Source organism: Bombina bombina, chromosome 11 (genome assembly GCF_027579735.1).
Source record: "Bombina bombina isolate aBomBom1 chromosome 11, aBomBom1.pri, whole genome shotgun sequence".
Lineage (NCBI taxonomy): Eukaryota > Metazoa > Chordata > Amphibia > Anura > Bombinatoridae > Bombina > Bombina bombina.
Genome location: NC_069509.1, coordinates 164,301,072 through 164,326,326, shown reverse-complemented (window position 1 = coordinate 164,326,326; position 25,255 = coordinate 164,301,072). Strand labels below are relative to the sequence as shown.

At 39.2% G+C, this 25,255-nt stretch overlaps 1 protein-coding gene across 2 annotated transcripts in view; it reads right to left on the bottom strand.

The window, feature by feature from the left end:
* VPS35L (VPS35 endosomal protein sorting factor like) overlaps positions 1 to 25,255 on the bottom strand; it is a 156,765-nt gene that overhangs the window by 110,355 nt on the left and 21,155 nt on the right. For both annotated transcript variants that reach the window (XM_053695001.1, XM_053695002.1), the window contains exons 5-15: positions 23,434 to 23,458; positions 20,019 to 20,095; positions 18,285 to 18,413; positions 17,505 to 17,589; positions 14,636 to 14,695; positions 14,293 to 14,389; positions 7,412 to 7,459; positions 6,471 to 6,564; positions 6,298 to 6,375; positions 4,113 to 4,235; positions 1,908 to 1,954 (exon numbers count right to left, since the gene is read on the bottom strand). In XM_053695001.1, the coding sequence (XP_053550976.1) occupies positions 1,908 to 1,954; positions 4,113 to 4,235; positions 6,298 to 6,375; positions 6,471 to 6,564; positions 7,412 to 7,459; positions 14,293 to 14,389; positions 14,636 to 14,695; positions 17,505 to 17,589; positions 18,285 to 18,413; positions 20,019 to 20,095; positions 23,434 to 23,458 (863 nt within the window). The remainder of the gene's footprint in view (positions 1 to 1,907; positions 1,955 to 4,112; positions 4,236 to 6,297; positions 6,376 to 6,470; positions 6,565 to 7,411; positions 7,460 to 14,292; positions 14,390 to 14,635; positions 14,696 to 17,504; positions 17,590 to 18,284; positions 18,414 to 20,018; positions 20,096 to 23,433; positions 23,459 to 25,255) is intronic.

Below are 25,255 nucleotides of genomic sequence, written 5' to 3'. Positions count from 1 at the left end.
TCACATCTATTTAAATGAGAAGGAACCTTGGCTTCCTTACATACAGAACATAGTCTATCTGATAGTTCAGACATGTTAAACAGGCATAAACTTGATAACAAAGTACAAAAAACGTTTTAAAATAAAACCGTTACTGTCACTTTAAATTTTAAACTGAACACACTTTATTACTGCAATTGCGAAAAAGTATGAAGGAATTGTTCAAAATTCACCAAAATTTCACCACAGTGTCTTAAAGCCTTAAAAGTATTGCACACCAAATTTGGAAGCTTTAACCCTTAAAATAACGGAACCGGAGCCGTTTTTATATTTAACCCCTTTACAGTCCCTGGTATCTGCTTTGCTGAGACCCAACCAAGCCCAAAGGGGAATACGATACCAAATGACGCCTTCAGAAAGTCTTTTCTATGTATCAGAGCTCCTCACACATGCATCTGCATGTCATGCTTCTCAAAAACAAGTGCGCAATACAGGCGCGAAAATGAGACTCTGCCTATGATTAGGGAAAGCCCCTAGAGAATAAGGTGTCCAATACAGTGCCTGCCGGTTATTTTACAAAATTCCCAAGATTAAAATAATTCCTCAAGGCTATGGAGTATAAAATATGTTTATATATAAATCGATTTAGCCCAGAAAATGTCTACAGTCTTAAAAAGCCCTTGTGAAGCCCTTATTTACTGTCTGTAATAAAATGGCTTACCGGATCCCATAGGGAAAATGACAGCTTCCAGCATTACATCGTCTTGTTAGAATGTGTCATACCTCAAGCAGCAAAAGTCTGCTCACTGTTCCCCCAACTGAAGTTAATTCCTCTCAACAGTCCTGTGTGGAAACAGCCATCGATTTTAGTAACGGTTGCTAAAATCATTTTCCTCTTACAAACAGAAATCTTCATCTCTTTTCTGTTTCAGAGTAAATAGTACATACCAGCACTATTTTAAAATAACAAACTCTTGATTGAATAATAAAAACTACAGTTAAACACTAAAAAACTCTAAGCCATCTCCGTGGAGATGTTGCCTGTACAACGGCAAAGAGAATGACTGGGGAAGGCGGAGCCTAGGAGGGATCATGTGACCAGCTTTGCTGGGCTCTTTGCCATTTCCTGTTGGGGAAGAGAATATCCCACAAATAAGGATGACGCCGTGGACCGGACACACCTATGTTGGAGAAACTAAAGTATAGTTTCCTTAAGTTGTCCCCTTTTCAAGTAACAACTCTTAAAATTGAGCAGTTTCGAATTCTCAGAACTTGAAATGCACCCTGACTTCTTAAGGCTAACCCTGTAACATAACTGTTCCTAATTTGATTTATTAGATAACAACTACAAAACAATGCATTTTTTACTAGCTTTGTTGTCTGTGTACTTAAGCCCAGATTATCTCCTTCAAATAAGGTAAATGGTACTGAAAAATGACTACAGTTATTTTTTTTTGGGCTGATTTGTTATTCGATAGTAACACAACAGAAATGTCTTAAAATTAAGGTGTTTACTGTCCCTTTACGTTAAAGTTGCGCACAGGGGTGCAATGTATTCCTGCTACTGAGAACACAGTCAGCCAATCAGGAGAAGCATACGTACGTATCCATCAGTCCATGTCCCACTCAGGAATGGTATTGTAATGCAACTTTAATGGGACAGTTAGGTCAAAATTAAACTTTAATGATTCAGATAGGGCATTTTATCCTACAGTTTTAAAAGATCACCATAAGAAATTAAGCTTACGTTTTTTTTTTTTTTTAACACAACCACAGTTATTATTTCTCATGTTGTACACCTTATGTAAGGTTTAAAAAACTTACAAATGTCTGATATATGATTGTTAAAAAAGCTTTATGCAAACTGCTCACAGTTTTGTATCACAAATTATAACGTAACACAAGCTGTAAGTGAATTGAATACTTACTTGTTCCCCTGCTTTTTGCACCTCTCCATCATCTCAGTCAACAGAGCCTGTAATATGAACAACCGGAGAATTATTAAAGTGGCACAGTCCTATCTAAAAATGTTAATTATCTCACTTAAAATACTATGGGCTAGATTACAAGTGGAGCGCTAAATTATCGCCCGCCCGCAAATGGGCCCATTTGTAGGCATACGATTATTAACCAGCCATTACAAAAGTGGATGGCTATTGCTACCACGAGCTTGCGGTAGCAATTAGCTCTCAAAAAGGAATCCGATCTCTGGTTCATTTTCTAAAAGTGCCCCAAATGCCTTCAAATTAGAAGCAATGTAGCATTTTTGTTTTAATAAAAAACAACTGCACTAGGCAGTTTTGGGGGTTTAAAGTTGGGGGGAGTGGGGTGTTAGAAAAAAAGGGTACTGAAAAGTGCCTTTACATGGCAGTGTATGGGAAAGCAGTATTCACAGTAAATATATATGTATATGCTTATATATTTATGCCTCAACAAAGACACAAGAAATTACGTGACTCGCATCACAACAAACGCAACCTTTGCGGCAAAAAAATTCACGCCAAGAATGTTAATATGTGTATATACGAGATTGCGTTCCCATTGCACCTTAATACCAGCGCACATTTGCGTCCACTGGTATTACTCAGTTGAGAGCAAATATCATTTTTGCGAAAGCGATATTTTGTGCTCAACTTCTCATCTGGCCCTATGTTTGTACTGATGTTAACACAAACAACAGTTTTTATACTGGGCGCCGCCATCTTGTAGCGCACATATTGTTGCATCATGTGACATAAGCAGTGCACTTTTATAGATCTGTGATGTCACTGGCTTATTGACAGCTGTACCTTGCACTTCAGTTTAGCTCACGTAATAAAGGGCGCTAGTGTTACATTTTTACAGTATTTGCACAGTTTGAAAGTTAACAAATATAAGCTTTAAGATGGCGGTGGCCAGTGTGAAGGTGCAAAGCTTCACTAGCTGATAATTGTAAGTGGTTAAAATAAGCAAATGACTTTGAAGAGATAAAACAATGGTATGGTGAGTAGTAACCCTGATACTGTAATTGTGTCCAGCATTTTATGTTCCTTTAAATACAGTAGAATTGCATAACCAACAAACAGTATGAATATTAGATTATTTTTCTGGCAAATTTCAAAGTTAATTCCATTTTCCGTCCGCCTGTATCATGCGATAGCCACCAGTCGAACACAAAATTCATATACATATATACTATCATCTCATGCACATGCTCAGTAGGCGCTAGTTCCTCAGAGAGCGTGCGTATAAAAAGATTGTCCATTTTAATGTCCCTTCAGCTACACAAATACATATTTTATGGAGAATTAAATGTAACATTCCTTTAAAGCGATGCACTTTAAAAGCGACATGAAACCCAAAAATATTCTTTCATGATTCAGACAGAGCGAACCTTAAAAAAAAAAAGAGTTTACTTCTATTATCAAATTTGCTTTGATTTCATGGTATTCTTTGTTGAAGAGATAACAAGATAGGTAATGAGCACACGTCTGGAGCACTATATGGCAAGAACAAATGCTGCCATCTAGTGCTCTTACTAAGGTATAACATTCTTGCAAAACTGCTGCCATTATGGTGATGCAGACACGTGCACACTCCTGAACCAACCTACCTGCTTTTCCACAAAGAAAACTAAGAAAATTAGATAATAGAAGTGAATTGGAAAGATGTTTACAATTGTATTCTCTATATAAATCATGAAAGAAACATTGGGGGTTTTATGTCCTTCAGGCAGAGCGCACACTTTAAAAAACAAATCCAATTCACTTCTATTTTCCAATTTGCTTTGTTTTCATGGTATTCTTTGTTAAAGAGATACACCTAGGTAGCTGTCTGGAGCACTAAGTGACAGTGCAACTGTGGCCATCTAGTGCTCTTGCTAAGGTATAACATTCTTGCAAAACTGCTGCCATGATGATGATGCAGACACGTGCACGCTCCTAAACCAACCTACCGGCTTTTCAACAAAAGATGCCAAGAGAACAAAGAACATTTGATAATAGCAGTACATTTTAAAATGGTATGTTCTATCAGAATCATGAAAGAAAAATTGGGTGTTTTATGTCCTTTTAACTACTACAAAATGTAATCTTATAATAAACACAGCTGACCGGCAGGTCACGTATACTACACACGGCACATAACATCCTTACCTCTGGCGCTCGGTAGGCGATGCATCGCAATATCCAGTCTATAGCAGGCGAGTACAGAGTCAGATAAATAGGCACCTCCACCCCCTGCACTGCCAGCTGGTTCTGCACTGTGTCACTGTGAATCTAGGTACAAATATAAATGCCATACAATTATATATTATAAAATGGGGGTAATGTCTGCGCAATTGAATAAAAAAATGATTAAATATATCTGCTGATGAAGCCTAAAAAGGCTGACACAGATTTCTACATGTGATTGCTGTTATGCCTAAAAGCTGCCTTGCACTGGCACGAAAATATTTGTGTGGATATATAAAGCAAAAAAAGATGAGGAATTTTATAACTAATTTGCATGCCTTACCCAGAGTCCTCTGCTCCTGTGGAAATACAGTGATCTGTTGTGTGTATGTATATGTATACAGACAGACATATCTAAATCACTTAAAGGGACAGTATACACCAATTTTCATATAACTGCATGTAATAGACACTACTATAAAGAGGAATATGCACAGATACTGATATAACAATCCAGTATAAAACCTTTTTAAAAACTTCCCTAGAAGCTCGCAGTTTGGCACTGTTGATTAGGTTAGGCTGGGACACCCAGTGAAAGGGGCTGGGAAATGAGGATGAGCAAACACTCCACCCCTGCATATGAAAAGACCCTTTAGACAAACAGGAGCAAGCTTGAATCTGTAGACATCAGTTTACATCTAAAACTTTGGGGCTTGGTTAGGAGTCTGAAAATCAGCACAATGTTATTTAAAAATAAGTAAAACTATACATTGTTACAAAAACACTCCCAGATGGACTATATAAATATAGATCATCTACAAAACAATTATACAAGGGACACACAAGCATTTTTTACTAATATAAAAGATGGCATTTCACAATGTATTACAGTTTTTAAGGAAATAAAAAACATATGCTCCTGCCCTGCATTAGACCATATTTTCTTGCCTTGCTATTACAGTTTTGTCACTTTCAACAAATTTATCAGCGAATGCATAAACAGGAAGAACACAACCAGTAGTGCTATATTTCTTTCCATTTTCTTTTTCCCTTTGTTTGCAGGCAAAAAATGTCTTCAACTGTGTAATTGCTTCTTTTACAAAATTATTGACACAAAGATAACAATATTTATAACAATAATTAATATAACTATCATAAAAATAAAAAACAATGCAATATAGCCTGTAGCCACACAAGCGTATATGTTGGACAAGTGTGTATATTGAACAAAGACGCTTTTTGAATTAAGACACCTTGAGCTTGTGTCTGTCATTATTTGGATTTCTACAATTACCTTTTTTGGACAGTTTTTAAATAATTTTTTGAAAGGGACTTTGGCTTTTTTAAACTGTTTTTTGTAAGAGTGTACCACCGGAGGTTACTTAACATTAATTATTTTGCATTGTTTTTATTTTTATGATAGTTATATTAACCCCTTGAGTGCTAATGACGGCTCTGAGCCGTCGCAGAGTTTCCCACTCTGGTGCTAAAAATGTCTCAGAGCCGTCGCTAGCACTCTCCTACCTTGATGGAGATCTGGGGGCTCCCACCCGCTCCGACCCTGGCAATCGAGCCAGCATAGTGACAGGCATTGCCGGGGCTTCACGTTTTGTGTGGTGACGTCACGCACAATGACAGAATGACGTCACCTCGCAACTTTATTAACAATTTACAATACAAAGTATAGGGAAAGGGGGCATGCTGCTTAGAAGCCTGTATCTCAGGCATCTAAGTAGCTACAGACCCCCAAGACCCACCATTGGAAAGGTAAAAAATACTAAAGTTTAAAAAAAAAATTAAATCAGCTTAGCACCCAGGTGGGAAAGTGCTTAGCACTCAAAGGGTTAAATATTGTTATAAATATTGTTATCTTTGTGTCAATAATTTTGTGAAATAATTCATTTACCTAGCTTTTTAGCGCAACATCTGTATTTTATTTTATACCTTCCTGAATTGCCATCAGAGTGCTTTTCATTTTTTGATGTTTGCTGGTATTTATATCGTGTAAGAGAGTTTATACTTTTTCCTGTGTGTGTAAATGCTTCTCTATCCTGCATACAGTAGATTTTATTTAATACGCTGTCTCTTTAAGAAAAGCATTTCTTTAATTGTATTAACAATTTAAAGAAATCTCTTTAAACTCTTAAAACTATAAACTGTTCCTTACTTGTTTAAAGGTGAGTAGGAAGTCGAAAAAGTTACGGTTTAAACTTTCTTTGACGTTTGGCGCCACTTCCATTCCAACCTGTAATTTAACACAGAAGTCATTTGTGAATGTACATTACCTGGAAGAAAAAGAAGTATAAAACAGTACATTTCCATCTGCATTTCTTTTCTTACCCTACAGAGATAAGCTCTGGCGTACACAGACACAAGAGGATCTCCTATTCCCTTGATCATGGACGTTAGGCGAGTAAGACTCTCAGACAGCCCCCTGATACGGCAGAAAAAATCATTACGTTATGTAGCTGTAAGTCTTAAAACCGCCCTGCAGATTTAGGGTGTTGTACTCTTTTACAGAGCAGGTTTCACACTAGAGGCTGCCTTAAAAGGGAGAGGAATCCCATAAGTGCAAAGCAAAATCATTTTCTTTTTTAATAGAAGCATTTTTACAATATACAGGTGTTAGCGAGCATGCTTCTAGTAAACGTTATCACTGTTTTACTGTGCTCAGAGAGTAGGCGCTGTGTTTGGATGCAGGTGCAAGAGGCATATGTACATATACTCAGTGCACAGAAAAATAACTTTTACTACTAATGCATAATATAATGCAAAAATACTTCTATTCAAAACCTATTTCCATTTTGAGATTTAAGTACCTTTAAGTTACTATTACAAAAACAATTTAACTGTATAAAATATATATGGTTATTTGCAACCACTTTTGTTCCCAGTTAACATTGGTGCTTAGTAAAATAATACACAGAAAATTATATTTACTTCATTGTGAAAAATGTCTGGAGGAGAAAAAAGTAAATAAAAAATTAATTAAACAGAAAAGACAAAAGAGGAAAGATCATAGTATAAAATATAAACACAAAAAGATTTAATGTCATCTATAAAGCGATTTGACGAGTTTTCCTGTTGTATTTCCTACAATGCTATTTCTTTTATTTCTAAAATAATTCTTTATTATAGCTCAGTGAATACAAATGTTTAAGTCTAAATAAAGTTTTTGCACAAGTGACTACAAATATCGGCAGATTTGCCAGCGTGATTATTTCAAGATCAATAAACATGCAGGTTCTTCTGAATAACACAAAACATTCACTAAGTCTTACGTTTTGCAGAGAAATTTGTTGCACTTTAGTATTGCTGCCTCCACATAGCTAAACAAAATTGTAGTTAAGGATTCTGTGAGCTGTTATCACTGAGCATAAGGCAAGGCCACGGTGTGCTTGTGGCCCTCGGTGTGCTTGTGGGCCACGGTGTGCTTGTGGGCCACGGTGTGCTTGTGGGCCATGGTGTGCTTGTGGGCCATGGAGTGTTTGTGGGCCATGGAGTGCTTGTGGGCCACGGTGTGCTTGTGGGCCACGGTGTGCTTGTGGGCCACGGTGTGTTTGTGGGCCATGGGGTGTTTGTGGGCCACGGTGTGTTTGTGGGCCATGAAGTGTTTGTGGGCCATGGAGTGTTTGTGGGCCATGGGGTGTTTGTGGGCCATGGGGTGTTTGTGGGCCACGGTGTGTTTGTGGGCCATGAAGTGTTTGTGGGCCATGGTGTGTTTGTGGGCCATGGTGTGTTTGTGGGCCATGGTGTGCTTGTGGCCCATGGTGTGTTTGTGGGCCACGGTGTGCTTGTGGGCCATGGTGTGTTTGTGGGCCATGGAGTGTTTGTGGGCCACGGTGTGCTTGTGGGCCACGGTGTGTTTGTGGGCCATGAAGTGTTTGTGGGCCATGGAGTGTTTGTGGGCCATGGTGTGTTTGTGGGCCATGGTGTGTTTGTGGGCCATGGTGTGCTTGTGGCCCATGGTGTGTTTGTGGGCCACGGTGTGCTTGTGGGCCATGGTGTGTTTGTGGGCCATGGAGTGTTTGTGGGCCATGGTGTGTTTGTGGGCCACGGTGTGTTTGTGGGCCATTGCAAGGAAGCAGATTTGACACACAGTTAGGCTTGTGAAGGCTGGAAACCCCACAATCTTCAGATATGAAACCAACTACACTACAGAAAAAAAAGATAACTTAATAAATAAATAAAAAACATATAAACTGGGTTCTGGCAGACAGTACCTAAGATGGCCGCCACTAGTAGAAGGGGAAGGGTTAAAGAGCTGTTGTGGGAGGGGGTCAGGAAGGTGGGTGGGTTGAGGATGGATCACTACACTGAGAACAAAAGAATAAAAAAATATTAAAAATAAACCCCTAAACTGCATCTGCCAGTACCTAAGATGGTGGTGACCAGTGAGGTGTGAGTGAGGGAAGAGAGGTGTTTGGGAGGGATCAGGGAGTTGGAGGTGTCACGTGGGAGGGTAATCTCTACAACTTTACATGCTAACGGATTAACCTCTTCACTGCCAGGAATTTAGCGTAAGGTGCGCAGCTGCAATTAGCGTCATGCTAATTGCCAAAAAGCAATGGTAAAGCCATGCATGTCTTCTATTTCAGAAAAAAAGGGATCCCAGAGAAGCTTTTATAACCATTTGTCATATGACTGCAGTAGTTGTGTGTAAATTATTTCAGTGAGAAACCCAAAGTTTGGGAAAATGTTAATGATTTTTTGAATTTGATCGTATCTGACGGTCAAATAGTGCCAACAACTACCAAAATGGGCCTAGATCAATACATTGGGTTGTCTACTTTAAAAATATACGGCTAGATTTAGAGTTTGGCATTAGCCGTCAAAAGCAGCGTTAAGGGGTCCTAACGCTGCTTTTTACCGCCCGCTGGTATATAGAGTCAGGCAGGAAAGGGTCTACCGCTCACTTCCTTTCCGCGACTCCAGGCTACCGCAGATCCCCTTACGTCAATTGCGTATCCTATCTTTTCTATGGGATTTGCCTAACGCTGGTATTTGGAGTCTTGGAACAAGTGAGCGGTAGAGCCTCTACCGACAAGACTCCTACCGCCGGAACATAAAGCTCCTAACTACTGTGCTACAAAGTACACTAACACCCATAAACTACCTATGTACCCCTAAACTGAGGCACCCTCCCCATCGCCAACCCTCTAATAAAAATTTTTAACCCCTAATCTGCGGACCGGACACCGCCGCCACCTACATTATAGCTATGAACCCCTAATCTCATGCCCCTAACATCTCCGACATCTATATTATATTTATTACCCCCTAATCTGCCCCCCCCCCCCCCCAACATCGATGCTACCTTACCTACACTTATTAACCCCTAATCTGCCGACCGGACCTCGACGCCACTATAATAAATGTATTAACCCCTAAACCGCCGCACTCCCGCCTCGCAAACACTATAATAAATTTTATTAACCCCTAATCTGCCCTCCCTAACATCGCCGCCACCTACCTACAATTATTAACCCCTAATCTACCGCCCGCAACGTCGCCGCTACTATAATAAAATTAACCCCTAAACCGAAGTCTAACCCTAACACCCCCCTAAATTAAATATAATTTAAATTAAACAAAATAATATTCCTATAATTAAATAAATTATTCCAATCAGCCAATAGAATGCAAGCTCAATACGATTGGCTGATTGCATCAGCCAATCGGATTGAACTTCAATCTGATTGGCTGATTGAATCAGCCAATCAGATTTTTCCTACCTTAATTCCGATTGGCTGATAGAATCCTATCAGCCAATCGGAATTGAAGGGACGCCATCTTGGATGATGTCCCTTAAAGGAACCTTCAGTCGTCGGTTGAAGAGGATGGCTCCGCGTCGGCTCCTTTGAAGATGGCTCCGCTCCAGATGGATGAAGATTGAAGACGCCGCCTGGATGAAGACTTCTACCGGATGAAGGAACTCCTCTTGGATGAAGATTTCGGCCCGGTTGGGTGAAGAAGACTCAAGGTAGGATGATCTTCAGGGGGTTAGCGTTAGGTTTTTTTAAGGGGGGTTTGGGTGGGTTAGAGTAGGGGTATGTGGGTGGTGGGTTTTAATGTTGGGGGGGTTGTATTTTTTTTACAGGTAAAAGAGCTGATTACTTGGGGGCAATGCCCCGCAAAAAACCCTTTTAAGGGCTGGTAAAAGAGCTGATTACTTTTGTAATTTAGAATAGGGTAGGGCATTTTTTTATTTTGGGGCTTAGATTAGGTGTAATTAGTTTAAACTTCTTGTAATTTTTTTTTTTTTTTTTTGTATTATAGAATAGTTTATTTAATTGTATTTTAGTTTAGCTAATTGTAGTTAATTTAGGTTAGGATTTATTTTACAGGTAATTTTGTACTTATTTTAACTAGGTAGCTATTAAATAGTTATTAACTATTTAATAGCTATTGTACCTAGTTAAAATAAATACAAAGTTGCCTGTAAAATAAATATAAATCCTAAAATAGCTATAATGTAATTATTAGTTATATTGTAGCTATATTAGGGTTTATTTTATAGGTAAGTATTTAGTTTTAAATAGGAATAATTTATTTAATTATAGGAATATTATTTAGTTTAATTGAAATTATATTTAACTTAGGGGGGTGGTAGGGTTAGGGTTAGACTTTGGTTTAGGGGTTAATAACTTTATTATAGTAGCAGCGACGTTGGGGGGGCAGATTAGGAGGTAATAAATATAATATAGGTGTCAGCGATGTTAGGGGCAGCAGATTACGGGTTCATAGGGATAATGTAGGTTGCGGCGGTGTCCGGAGCGGCAGATTAGGGGTTAATAATATAATGCAGGTGTCAGCGATAGCGGGGGCGGCAGATTAGGGGTTAATAAGTGTAAGGTTAGGGGTGTTTAGACTCGGGGTTCATGTTAGGGTGTTAGGTGCAGACTTAGAGAGTGTTTCCCCATAGAAAACAATGGGGCTGCGCTAGGAGCTGAACGCTGCTTTTTGCAGGTGTTAGGTTTTTTTCCAGCCAGCTCAACCCCATTGTATTCTATGGGGATATCGTGCACGAGCACGTTTTTCCAGCTTACCGCTACCGTAGGCAACGCTGGTATTGAGAGTTGAAGGGAAGGTAAATTATGCTCAACGCTCCCTTTTCTGAGCCTAATGCAGCCACTCAGACAACTCTAAATACCAGCGTTGTCTTAAGGGTGCGCTGGAGAAAAAAGCAGCGTTAGCTACGCGGGTCTTTACCGACAAAACTCTAAATCTAGGCGATAGTTTTCATAGGTAAATCGAAAAATTTAGAGCTAAATTACTGTTTAATCAGAGTGATAGCAAAAATGCTAAAAATTCTCCAGTACTTTGGTTTACCGGTAGCAAAGTGGTTAAATTACAGGAAAATGTGGGAAAATAAATAATGGAAATTTGTTGCAAAGGTGTTGTGCTAATTTTTTTTTATATTATAACATCAAGGTCTTTACTGTCCCTTTAAGGCAAGGAGCAGAAAAAAAACAAATTGGCATTATTTAGCCATTAGTTTGGTTAAATAGCTGACAGAGAAGCTGCAGTGCTCTGGGGTCTGACGTGAGGTCTGATGTGGGCATGTGGTTATAGAGAAGGTGAGGGCTCAGTAGTCTCATCTGAGGTCTGATGTGGGCATGTGGTTATAGAGAAGGTGAGGGCTCAGTAGTCTCATCTGAGGTCTGATGTGGGCATGTGGTTATAGAGAAGGTGAGGGCTCAGTAGTCTCATCTGAGGTCTGACGTGGGCATGTGGTTATAGAGAAGGTGAGGGCTCAGTAGTCTCATCTGAGGTCTGACGTGGGCATGTGGTTATAGAGAAGGTGAGGGCTCAGTAGTCTCATCTGAGGTCTGATGTGGGCATGTGGTTATAGAGAAGGTGAAGGGTCAGTAGTCTCATCTGAGGTCTTATGTGGGCATGTGGTTATAGAGAAGGTGAGGGGTCAGTAGTCTCATCTGAGGTCTGATGTGGGCATGTGGTTATAGAGAAGGTGAGGGCTCAGTAGTCTCATCTGAGGTCTGACGTGGGCATGTGGTTATAGAGAAGGTGAGGGCTCAGTAGTCTCATCTGACGTCTGATGTGGGCACGTGGTTATAGAGAAGGTGAAGGGTCAGTAGTCTCATCTGAGGTCTGATGTGGGTATGTGGTTATAGAGAAGGTGAGGGGTCAGTATTCTCATCTGAGGTCTGATGTGGGCATGTGGTTATAGAGAAGGTGAGGGGTCAGTAGTCTCATCTGAGGTCTAATGTGGGCATGTGGTTATGAGGGGTCAGTATTCTCATCTGAGGTCTGATGTTGGCATGTGGTTATAGAGAAGGTGAAGGGTCAGTAGTCTCATCTGAGGTCTGATGTGGGCATGTGGTTATAGAGAAGGTGAAGGGTCAGTAGTCTCATCTGAGGTCTGATGTGGGCATGTGGTTATAGAGAAGGTGAAGGGTCAGTAGTCTCATCTGAGGTCTGATGTGGGCATGTGGTTATAGAGAAGGTGAGGGGTCAGTAGTCTCATCTGAGGTCTGATGTGGGCATGTGGTTATAGAGAAGGTGAGGGGTCAGTAGTCTCATCTGAGATCTGATGTGGGCATGTGGTGATAGAGAAAGTGAAGGTTCAGTAGTCTCATCTGAGATCTGATGTGGGCATGTGGTGATAGAGAAAGTGAAGGTTCAGTAGTCTCATCTGAGATCTGATGTGGGCATGTGGTTATAGAGAAGGTGAAGGGTCAGTAGTCTCATCTGAGGTCTGATGTGGGCATGTGGTTATAGAGAAGGTGAAGGGTCAGTAGTCTCATCTGAGGTCTGATGTGGGCATGTGGTTATAGAGAAGGTGAAGGGTCAGTAGTCTCATCTGAGGTCTGATGTGGGCATGTGGTTATAGAGAAGGTGAGGGGTCAGTAGTCTCATCTGAGGTCTGATGTGGGCATGTGGTTATAGAGAAGGTGAGGGGTCAGTAGTCTCATCTGAGGTCTGATGTGGGCATGTGGTTATAGAGAAGGTGAGGGCTCAGTAGTCTCATCTGAGGTCTGATGTGGGCACGTGGTTATAGAGAAGGTGAGGGCTCAGTATTCTCATCTGAGGTCTGATGTTGGCATGTGGTTATAGAGAAGGTGAGGGGTCAGTAGTCTCATCTGAGGTCTGATGTGGGCATGTGGTTATAGAGAAGGTGAGGGGTCAGTATTCTCATCTGAGGTCTGATGTGGGCATGTGGTTATAGAGAAGGTGAGGGCTCAGTAGTCTCATCTGAGGTCTGATGTGGGCACGTGGTTATAGAGAAGGTGAGGGCTCAGTATTCTCATCTGAGGTCTGATGTTGGCATGTGGTTATAGAGAAGGTGAGGGGTCAGTAGTCTCATCTGAGGTCTGATGTGGGCATGTGGTTATAGAGAAGGTGAGGGGTCAGTATTCTCATCTGAGGTCTGATGTGGGCATGTGGCTATAGAGAAGGTGAGGGGTCAGTAGTCTCATCTGAGGTCTGATGTGGGCACGTGGTTATAGAGAAGGTGAGGGGTCAGTAGTCTCATCCGAGGTCTGATGTGAGCATGTGGTTAAAGAGAAGGTGAGGGGTCAGTAGTCTCATCTGAGGTCTGATGTGAGCAGGTGGTTATAGAGAAGGTGAGGGGTCAGTAGTCTCATAAGGTCTGATGTGGGCATGTGGTTATAGAGAAGGTGAGGGGTCAGTAGTCTCATCTGAGGTCTGATGTTGGCATGTGGTTATAGAGAAGGTGAGGGGTCAGTAGTCTCATCTGAGGTCTGATGTGGGCACGTGGTTATAGAGAAGGTGAGGGGTCAGTAGTCTCATCTGAGGTCTGATGTTGGCATGTGGTTATAGAGAAGGTGAGGGGTCAGTAGTCTCATCTGAGGTCTGATGTGGGCACGTGGTTATAGAGAAGGTGAGGGGTCAGTAGTCTCATCTGAGGTCTGATGTGGGCATGTGGTTATAGATGAACTGGCCAGGGGTCTGTCCTGAGGTCTGATGCAGATATATTACTAATAGAGAGGTTTCATGGCCAGGGGGTGATCTTGAAATTATTTTTTGTATTATGACAAGTTAATTGACATGGGACACAAGTAAATAAGGCCAGCAATAATGTCCCTTGGACACAATTTTTTCTGTAATTTTACACTCAAGCTATGCACAGAACAATATCTGTTACAATTTATGTTTCCATTTATCTCATAAAGGATACAATCTAGGGACCAGTTCTCGGATGGAGGCAATCTTGAAGAACCAGTTTAGACAAGTCTCTTTGGCAGTGTCACTCACATTGTCTGGAGAGAAATTAGCTGAAAAAAATGAAAGAGAGGAAAATAATGTAGACCCACACAACACAGACAGATTCATTAATAAAAAGTACATACTATATCCCTAAGTTCTACTCCTGCATTTTACAGGAAATAGTAACTGGTCACAATGAATAATTTAAAACATAGCTTCAAGTTTGCTTCTAGAATTAAATATGGTTCCTTTAAAAAAAAATTAAAAAAAATATTTATATATTCACATTCAAAAACATTAAGGTTTTACATTACCAGGTAAAGAAGTGCGATTATCCACACACATTGACAGAATGCGCTCGTACACAAGCTTTCCTGCAAAAATAAGAGAACTTTAAAAAAAAAAAAAAAAAAGTTTTATAAACTTAGAGATCTTTTTAGCCTAAGTTAAAACAAGCAGGGATTCTCAGTTTATTGTAAAAGTAACAAGAAATCTAAAATGTAGCAAAACTTAATTTTCACCCTAATTGTCATGGAGACATCCTACAGAGGTTTATGTTGAAGTCACGTACCTGCATGTCACACAAACCTGCCTAAATGTGGTTACATTTTAAATGTGCTCTGTACTAAATGTAGATCATATACAAAAACCCACCCACAATTATTTCTAATATTTAATAATAATAAAAACTGGGTTTTGGAGAGACCAGCTCCTCCATATCACCAAGGGCTATTTTTAGCATTCCATTAGCTCAGAATGGATCTAGAATACCTTGCTAGGTCTTTAGTGGACAAAGGAGAGGCACTGTGCATGTGGATTTATCTGCATTGTTTGCAAGTTAAAGGGACAGTAAAGTCATAATTAGACATTCATGATTTAGACAGAACATACAGTTTTAAACAAGTTTCCAATTTACTTCTATAATTTAATTTGCTTCCTTCTCTTGTTATCCTTTGCTGAAAAGGTTTATCTAGGAAAGCTCAGGAGCAGCAAAGAACCTAGGTTCTAGCTGCTGATTGGTGGCTGCATATATATATATATATATATATATACACACCAATTGTTATTGGTATATATAGTGCATTGCTGCTTCTTCAACAAATGATACCAAGAGAATGAAGCAATGATAATAGAAGTAAACTGGAAAGTTGTTTAAAATTATATGCTCTTCCTAAATAATGAAAGAAAAAGTTGGGTTTCATGTCCCTTTAATATGTGAATAGGATTGGAGATCTGAATAACAAGTTTGTACCCCCATTAGTACTTAGTCTGCATCATGGGGGGAAGCTTTTCCAGTCTGTTAAAACTAAAACTCTATGATGTTACCCAATAGATAACCACAATTTGATTTTGTTGTTAATACCCCATAATCTAATGCCTGATGTAAGATTATGTTATAATAAGAAAACACTGAGACTGGCTAAGACAATGAACCCACTCTAAGCCCCCATGTAACATACTAGTCTTTGTTTCTTATCTGTTATAAGTAATAATAAGAACTGCATATAATTTGATCTGTATACAAACGTTGCTGCTCTTCCATAAACAATCATTTAAAGGACAATTAAAGGGACACTGAACCCAATTTTTTTCTTTTGTAATTCAGATAGAGTGTGCCATTTTAAGCAACTTTCTAATTTACTCCTATTATCAATTTTTCTTCGTTCTCTTGCTATCTTTATTTGAAAAAGAAGGCATCTAAGCTTTTTTTGGGATCAGAACTCCGGACAGCACTTTTTTATTGGTGGATGAATTTATCCACCAATCAGCAAGGACAACCCAGGTTGTTCACCAAAAATGGTCCGGCATCTAAACTTACATTCTTGCATTTCAAATAAAGATACCAAGAGAATGAAGAACATTTGATAATAGGAGTAAATTAGAAAGTTGCTTAAAATGTCATGCTCTATCTGAATCACGAAAGAAAATTTTTGGGTACAGTGTCCCTTTAAACATGATATTTCAACAACGCATCAAATGTTTCATTATTGCAATATACCTTCATTATTTATTTTGCAGTCTTTTGTTGTAAAAAAATGTGTTTGTTTCACTTTTGTCCCAGGGAGGCTTAGGTTAATACTTTTGGGCAATTTATGTAAGCTTTTGTTTACTTTTCCCTCCCTCCCTAAGCTTATGTAATGTTGCATGCTTTTAAAAGGTGGGTTATCAGTTTTGCATCAACAATCATGATAGGCAAATCATTATTTGCAATAGTACCCAAGTGTAATCAGTGCTAAACCACCTTAAAGGGACAGTCTAGTCAAAATTAAACGTTCATGATTCAGATAGGGAATGCAATTTTAAACAACTTTCCAATTCACTTTTATCATCAAATTTGCTTTGTTCTCTTGGTATTCATTGTTGAAAGCTAAACCCAGGTAGGCTCATATGCTTATTTCTAAAACCTTGAGGGCCGCCCTTTATTTCAATGCATTTGGCAGTTTTTCACAGCTAGAGGGTGAAAGTTCATGTGTGCCATACAGATAACATTGTGACCACGTCCCATGGATATACAAGTGAGAGGGCACTGATTGGCTAAATGCAAGTCTGTCAAAAGAACTGAAATAAGGGGCAGTCTGCCATGGCTTAAATACAAGGTAATCACAGAGGTAAAAAGTGTATTAATATAACAGTGTTGGTTATGCAAAACAGGGGAATGGGTAATAAAGGGATTATCTATCTTTTTAAACAATAACAATTCTAGAGTAGACTGTCCCTTTAAGGGAATACAAGAATGCAGGCTACCCCAGTCTGCGCATGTGCAAACAGAGTTTGTGCTATATCTGAATATTAGTTTGTGATTGGTTAGCAGGGGTTCTTTTGTTCTGGGGGACAGAAAATTAAGTGAAAAGGATAAACATAAAACAATATACTCATTTGACAAAATAAAGCTGCATTGCAAAATTATTCCTATATATAAAGGTTTATAAATCATGTAGTTTAAAATTTGTGTTTAGTGTCCCTTTAAATCCCGAGTGATGTGTGTCCATCAAGATTTAGCTACAATCCTTGAACGGTTTGCTGTAACCTGCACATTTTCCCTGATGGTGATTGCCCTGCACTGCAGTGATCTTTTTATAGCACAAATAAAACGTTCTGGGAATCTCATTTGGAGACCCCACTCTTTGTCACCAAATAAACCAGCAATTAAAGTAAGCTCTGACCAAGACCTGGAGCACTTACCAAACGTATCCAGGATATCTGTGATCAACACAAACTTGCTTGGGTAGAACTGGATCACAGCAGTATCTGAGAGCAGTTTAGAGCACTGGGGGAAAAGTACCACAATCAGCCACTATATAAAATATAATTTTATAATACATCTTGTGGTTACACGATTTGCATGCAGCCTTGCAGTAAACATATTGGGTTAGTGTCAACAATTTTGGAAAGCATTAAAGGGACACTAAACCCATTTTTTTTCTTTCATGATTCACATAGAGCAGCAGTTTTAAGCAACTTTCAAATGTACTCCTATTATCAATTTTCTTCGTTCTTTTGCTATCTTTATTTAAAAAGCAGGAATGTAAAGCTTAGGAGCTGGCCCATTTTAAGTTCAGCACCCTATATTTAGCCACCAATAAGCAAGCAAAACCCAGGTTCTGAACCAAAAATGGTCCGGCTCCTAAGCTTTACATTCATGCTTTTGAAATAAAGATAGCAAGAGAACGAAGAACAAAATTGATAATAGGAGTAAATTAGAAAGTTGCTTAGAATTACTGCTCTATCTGAATCATGAAAGAATAAAATTTAGGTTTAGTTTCCCTTTAATTCTTTGTTAAACCATAAAAAAAATAAAAAATAAAAAATGCCCTTGTAAGACTGACTGATTTACATGCAAATCAAGGAATTGTACGGTTATATGTAGCTTTATATTTCCCACAATGCAATACAGGAAATGGTGTCTATTTTGAAGGGATTTTGGTAGTTCAGAGCAATGCAACTTGAGGTATAATTAGAGACCTGTATAACGATTTTTAATGCTTTGACTTTCTGATCCGAAGCCCAGGCATCCTTCAGGGATTGGTTCAGTTCCTCAATCCTGCTGATGTAATCCTGTTGCGTTAAATTCAGAAGCTCTTTCTGCGATCCCTAAAAACAGAATGTTAAATCAGACTGTAAATCGCTTCCTACTGATATAGTCCAATTAATTGTATCATTCACTAACGTACTGCAACCGTCACTGCACAGCCTATTCAGTAAAAAAATCACTAATTTCATACATATATTATTTACATTAAAAATAAGAACTTTAATCGACCCCAAAAATTGGATAGAGTGAAATATTGTGTCAACCCTTGCATAGGCAGAGACAGGCAGCATCCAGAACTGCTAAAAAAAAATCAGCATATACAAACCAAATTACTCTGTTTTCAGCGATTTCTGGACCATGTGAAGTGGAACACATGCGCCAAGGTCTTCAGTCAATACATAGCAACATATGCAGCGATCATCAGACGAACTCACGTTACAGATGTTTGTTTATATTTTATGTTTATAATATTGTTTGTTTTGCGTGTATTGACAGACAGCATTGGCGCATGCATTCTGTCAGTCGGGAAATCAGGTACAAAACGTTTAGCAAATCTGCTGCGCCACTGATACGGTTAGTAATAGGCTGTAGGGATTGTTTAAATAACACACACAAAAACAAACAAAAAGGATTTTAAAAGTTCTGTAAAAAGATGTCTTTCATAGCACATTTATCATGTAAAAAACATATTAGGGTTAATTTTTACAGCCAGTGTTATTATCCATGTATAATTGTATTCACTGAAAACTTCAATAAAAATATTTCAATATATTAGGGTTAATTAAATGGGTTTCTTTTTCCAACATTTACAGTCACTTTAAGTTACATGAAAATGGGGCAAAATAAATAATGAAAGAACATTGCAAAATTAAATATTTCATATTACAATCTAATCTTTTTATACCCATTTAAGTATTCCATAGTGTAATATATGGATCATTTTGCACTGAATTTTATTTATTTAAAAATACAGCAAATTTAGTAATAATCTAAAGCAGGAGAACGTTTTTTTTTATAATAAGCAGAATTTGATTACTTGTTTTTGCATAAAACAAATCTATCAAAGAAAAGAAAATCCTATCTGGATGGCGGCCCTAATCATGGGAAAAGTATTTTCACTAAAAATTACATTGATTTTGATTTCTATTAAAGGGACAGTCTACTCCAGAATTTTTAATGTTTAAAAAGATAGATAATCCCTTTATTACCCATTCCCCAGTTTTGCATAACCAACACTTTTATATTCATCCACTTTTTACCTCTGTGATTACCTTGTATCTAAGCCTCTGCAAACTGCCCTCTTATTTCAGTTCTTTTGACAGACTTGCATTTTAGCCAATCATTGTCTCCTAGGTTACTCCACATGCATGAGCACAATATTATCTATATGTCACACATGAACGTAAACTAGCTGTGAAGAAACTGAAATGCATTCAGCTAGGAGGCAGCCTTCAAGGGCTTAGAAATTAGCATATGTCCCTAACTAGGTTTAGCCTTCAACTAAAAATAACAAGAGAATAAAGAAAATTTGATGATAAAAGTAAATTGGAAAGTTGCTTAAAATTACATGCCCTATCTGAATCATGAAAGTTTAATTTTGACTAGACTGTCCCTTTAATTAGTAACCATATTACCACAAACCTAAAGGAACTGTCATTTCTTACCTCCTCCAAGTCATCAAGCTCTTCAAGCCGTGTTCTAACTTTTTCAGAGACAGCAGAACCTGGCGTTGTGGGTTTTCCTTTATGGGGAAAAAATACTTTCAGTTCTCACAGTGGCAAGAGATATTTGATAAAAAATAACACCTCTGTGATTACGTCCAAAACTCTATGTAACAATGAAATGTAATCTAATAAAAAAGTATCACTACCTACGTATGCATAAATGTTACATCTAGCTTATTTAATTAAACAAGCTCTAGTTATTCATACAAGCACAATAAGCAAGTGGGAAATAAGACATCCCCATTCTTTTGCATATGAAAAGACTCTTTACACAAACAGGAGCAGGCTGGAGTAGGTATACATCGGTATTCTCCTAAAACTTTGGGGCTTGGTTAGGAGTCTGAAAATCAGAGCAATGTTATTTAAAAATAAGCAAAACTATAATTAAAAAAAAAAAAAAAACTTTATGGGTTATATATATACAGGTGAAAATCGAAAAATTAGAATATTGTGCAAAAGTTCATTTATTTCACTAATGCAACTTAAAAGGTGAAACTAATATATGAGATAGACTCATTACATGCAAAGCAAGATAGTTTAAGTCATGATTTGTCATAATTGTGATGATTATGGCTTACAGCTCATGAAAACCCCAAATCCACAATCTCAGAAAATTAGAATATTACATGCAATCAATAAAACAAGGATTGTACATACCTGTAGAACAGTATCGGACCTCTGAAAAGTATAAGCATGCATACTGTATGTACTCAGTACTTGGTTTGGGCCCCTTTTGCAGCAATTACTGCCTCAATGTGGCGTGGCATGGAAGCTATCAGCCTGTGGCACTGCTGAGGTGTTATGGAAAACCATGATGCTTCAATAGCGGCCTTCAGCTCTTCTGCATTGTTCGGTATCATGTCTCTCATCTTTCTCTTGGCAATGCCCCATAGATTCTCTATGGTGTTCAGGTCAGGCGAGTTTGCTGGCCAATCAAGCACAGTAATCCCACGGTCATTGAACCAGGTTTTGGTGCTTTTGGCAGAGTGGGCAGGTGCCAAGTCCTGCTGGAAAATGAAGTCAGCATCCCCATAGAGCTCATCTGCAGAAGGAAGCATGAAGTGCTCCAAAATCTCCTGGTAGACGGCTGCGTTGACCCTGGACTTAATGAAGCACAGTGGACCAACACCAGCAGATGACATGGCTCCCCAAATCAACACAGAAACGTCACACTGGACTTCAAGCATCTTGCAGTGTGTGCCTCTCCATTCTTCCTCCATACTCTGGGTCCTTGGTTTCCAAATGAGATGCAAAATTTGCTCTCATCAGAAAAGAGGACTTTGGACCACTGAGCAACAGACCAGGTCTGTTTTTCTTTAGCCCAGGTAAAACGCCTCTGACGTTGTTTGTTGTTCAGGAGTGGCTTGACAAGAGGAATACGACATTTGAAGCCCATGCCCAGGATCCATCTGTGTGTGGTGGCTCTTGTGAAAGTCCCCAACACTTTTGAATGGCCTTCCTCTCCAGGCTGCGGTCATCCCTGCTGCTTGTGCACCTTTTTCTTCCACACTTTTCCCTTCCACATAACTTTCTATTAATGTGCTTTGATACAGCACTTTGGGAACATCCAACTTCTTTTGCAATTACCTTTTGAGGCTTTCTCTCCTTATGGAGGGTGTCAATGATGGTTTTCTGCACATCTGTCAGGTCAGCAGTCTTTCCCATGATTGTGATTCCTACTGAACCAGACTGAGAGACCTTTTAAAGGCTCAGGAACCCTTTGCAGGTGTTATGGCTTAATTAGCTGATTAGAGTGGGACACGTTGCGCCTAGAATATTGCACCTTTTCACAATATTCAAATTTTCTTAGATTGTGGATTTGGGGTTTTCATGAGCTGTAAGCCATAATCATCACAATTATGACAAATCATGACTTAAACTATCTTGCTTTGCATGTAATGAGTCTATCTCATATATTAGTTTCACCTTTTAAGTTGCATTAGTGAAATAAATTAACTTTTGCACGATATTCTAATTTTTCGAGTTTCACCTGTTGATCATCTACAAAACATTTATGCAAAGAAAAAATGAGTGTATAATGTCCCTTTAAATGATTTTAGAACATTGTATGAGTGTGTGTGTCTATTGCATGGGGACAGGGCTTAACCTTAAAGTTTTGCCAAAGGGGAGGCTCACTGTCTAAGGCTTTGAAAAACCTCTACACTAGAGAGATCCACAGACTAATATTAATATATATATATATATCCTATTATATAAAAGGCCAAGTGTGTTTGTCCGAAGCTGTCATGCGCAGTAGAGACAGCACGAGGACAAACTCACCTGGCCTTACCTGACAATCCATGCTGTTTGCGGCGAAAGTGGGCGTGACCGGACTGGGACGTGGGCGCGCCCAGACGGGACCATGGGCATGACCTGGCGGAACCGGGCATGGTTGGGGGCGTGGTTGGGCGTGGCGGGGCACGGTTGGCGCAATACAGAGGGGAGAGAAATAGAAAGAGAGGGGGAGAGACAAAAAGAGATAGGAAAGAGCTAAAGAGAGGGGGAAGAGTAGAAGAGAGGGTAAAGTGCAGAAGAAAGGGGGGAGAGAGAGCAAAAGAGAGGGGAGAGAGACAGAGCAAAATAGAGGGGGGAGAGAGAGGGGAGGGAGAGAGAGCAAAAGAGAGGGGGGAGAGAGGGGGGGAGAGAGAGAGAGCAAAAGAGAGGGGGAGAGAGAGAGCAAAAGAGAGGGGGAGACAGAGAGCAAAAGAGAGGGATGGAGAGAAAGAGCAAAAGAGAGGGATGGAGAAAGAGAGCAAAAAAAAGGAGAGACAAAGCAAAAGAGAGGGAGGAGAGAGAGAGAGCGCAAAAGAGAGGGGGGAGAGAGAGAGAGCGCAAAAGAGAGGGGGGAGAGAGAGAGCGCAAAAGAGAGGGGGGAGAGAGAGCGCAAAAGAGAGGGGGGAGAGAGAGCGCAAAAGAGAGGGGGAGAGAGAGAGCGCAAAAGAGGGGGGAAAGAGAGAGCGCAAAAGAGAGGGGGGAGAGAGAGCAAAAGAGAGGTGGAGCGAGAGAGAGCGCAAAAGAGAGGGGGAGAGAGAGCAAAAGAGGGGGAGAGAGAGCAAAAGAGAGGGGGGAGAGAGAGAGCAAAAGAGAGGGGGAGAGAGTGCAAAAGAGAGGGGGAGAGAGCACAAAAGAGAGGGGGAGAGAGCACAAAAGAGAGGGGGAGAGAGCACAAAAGAGAGGGGGAGAGAGCACAAAAGAGAGGGGGAGAGAGCACAAAAGAGAGGGGGAGAGAGAGCAAGTGGTGGGACCGCTGTACTGCAAAAAATGGCCTGTGTGAACGGGCTTTAGGACTAGTAGTTTTATAATTGATTAATAGGAGTGGAAAAAGTGAAGAGAAACTCACAAGAAATATTCTTACCTCTGTCTGATCCCATGAAGAGATTCTATAAATAAATAAATAAATATTACAGGATTAGTGAAATCACAAAAAAAAATGTTTTCTAGCGCTACATGGTAATTGAATGATCAGTGCGAAGCTCTGTTATATTTGTCCCTAATTGACCATACTAAACAAGATAAGATAAATAATGCTAATCATGCTCTTCACTACAAAGTAATGAAAATTAACAGACGTAAATGCTCACAAACGATTTATTTGTATATATGTTGCTACGCAGTGCTTAACTACTGGTATAAATATAAATGACAATAATTCCCTTAAAGGACTGTACTGCGTACGTTTTAGTGCGTTTCTTACAGTGTGAGTCATACTGCATGTGCAGGGAGCCAATCAGCCTTGTTATGTGTCACCCTCTGAGCCAGTCAGGGAGGTTGTGACATAAAACGCTATCTCAACTGAACAAAATGTTGGTCCTTACAGGGTTTTCTAAATATCCTTGTACTCAATAGAGGGGTTTGTTCAGGTTTACAGTATGGTTTCTTAAAGGGCCACTAAATAGAGTAGAATTGCAGAATTAACAAGTGCACAATAAAAAGATAATGCAATAACACTTACTTTGAATTTCAAATAAGCAGTATATATATATATATATATATATATATATATATATATATATATATATATATATATATATATTTTATTTATTTTTTTCTTTGGTAAATGTATTGTTTAAGGCAAATTTTTCCGGCCCCCTGTATCATGTGACAGACATCAGCCAATCACAGACTAGTATACATATACCCTGTGAGCTTAAGCACATGCTCAGTACAATCTGGTGCTTCAGAAAGTGTGAATATAAAAAGACTGTGTAACATTTGATAATGGAAGCAAATTGGAAAGTGTCTTAAAATTGCTGCTCTATCTGAATCATAAAAGTTTATTTTGACGTTAGTGTCCCTTTAAAAAAAAAAAATGTATCAGTGGTGTGTTTCATTTCAATGCAAGGTGAAAATTCTTTTGATCAGCTTGAAAAAAATCAAGATGATCACCAAAAAGTGTTATAAATAGTTAAATTAGTGGTGAAAAATACAGGATGACTAGCGCACACTGAACCTATTTATTTTTTTAAATATAGTTGCTTTAAAAGGACTATTAAATTCTGTAGAATTGCAAAATCAACAAATGAACAATAAATAGACAATGCAATAGCACTTAGTCTGAATTTCAAATAAGTAGATTTTTTTTTCTGACAAATTTCAAAGTTAAATTTTTCTTCCCCCTGCATCATGTGACAGCCATTAGCCAATCAAAAACCCATATGTATATTCTGTGAATTCTTGCACATGCTCAGTAGGAGCTGGTGCCTCAAAGTGTAAATATAAAAAACATTGTGCCTGTTTTGATAAGGGGAGTGAATTGGAAAGTTGTTTACAATTGCCTGTTCTATCTGAATCATGCTGCTTCCTGACTTCCTCCTCTCGTTACCTCCTCGTCTACAGGACTTCTCCAGAATGGTCCCTATTTTGTGGAACTCTCTGTGTCGCTCCACAAGACTCTTTCTCTTAGTTTTCATAGTTTCAAGCGCTCCTTAAAACCTCTACTGGTCAGGGAAGCATTTAATATACACTACGATTTCTTACCTCAGTTCCTTTCCTTCTCCTTTGTCATCCCCTTGAACCCCCTTAGCATGAAAGCCTATGAGCCGAGCTGTTTTATAGATCACATTCATGACAGGTGACTTACAAAAGTGCAAGGCCCTCTACGCATTTGTCTCCTATAAAAGCTACCGTTGCATATAATTTCTATGCAAAATCTGTTGGCACTCTACAAATAACTGATA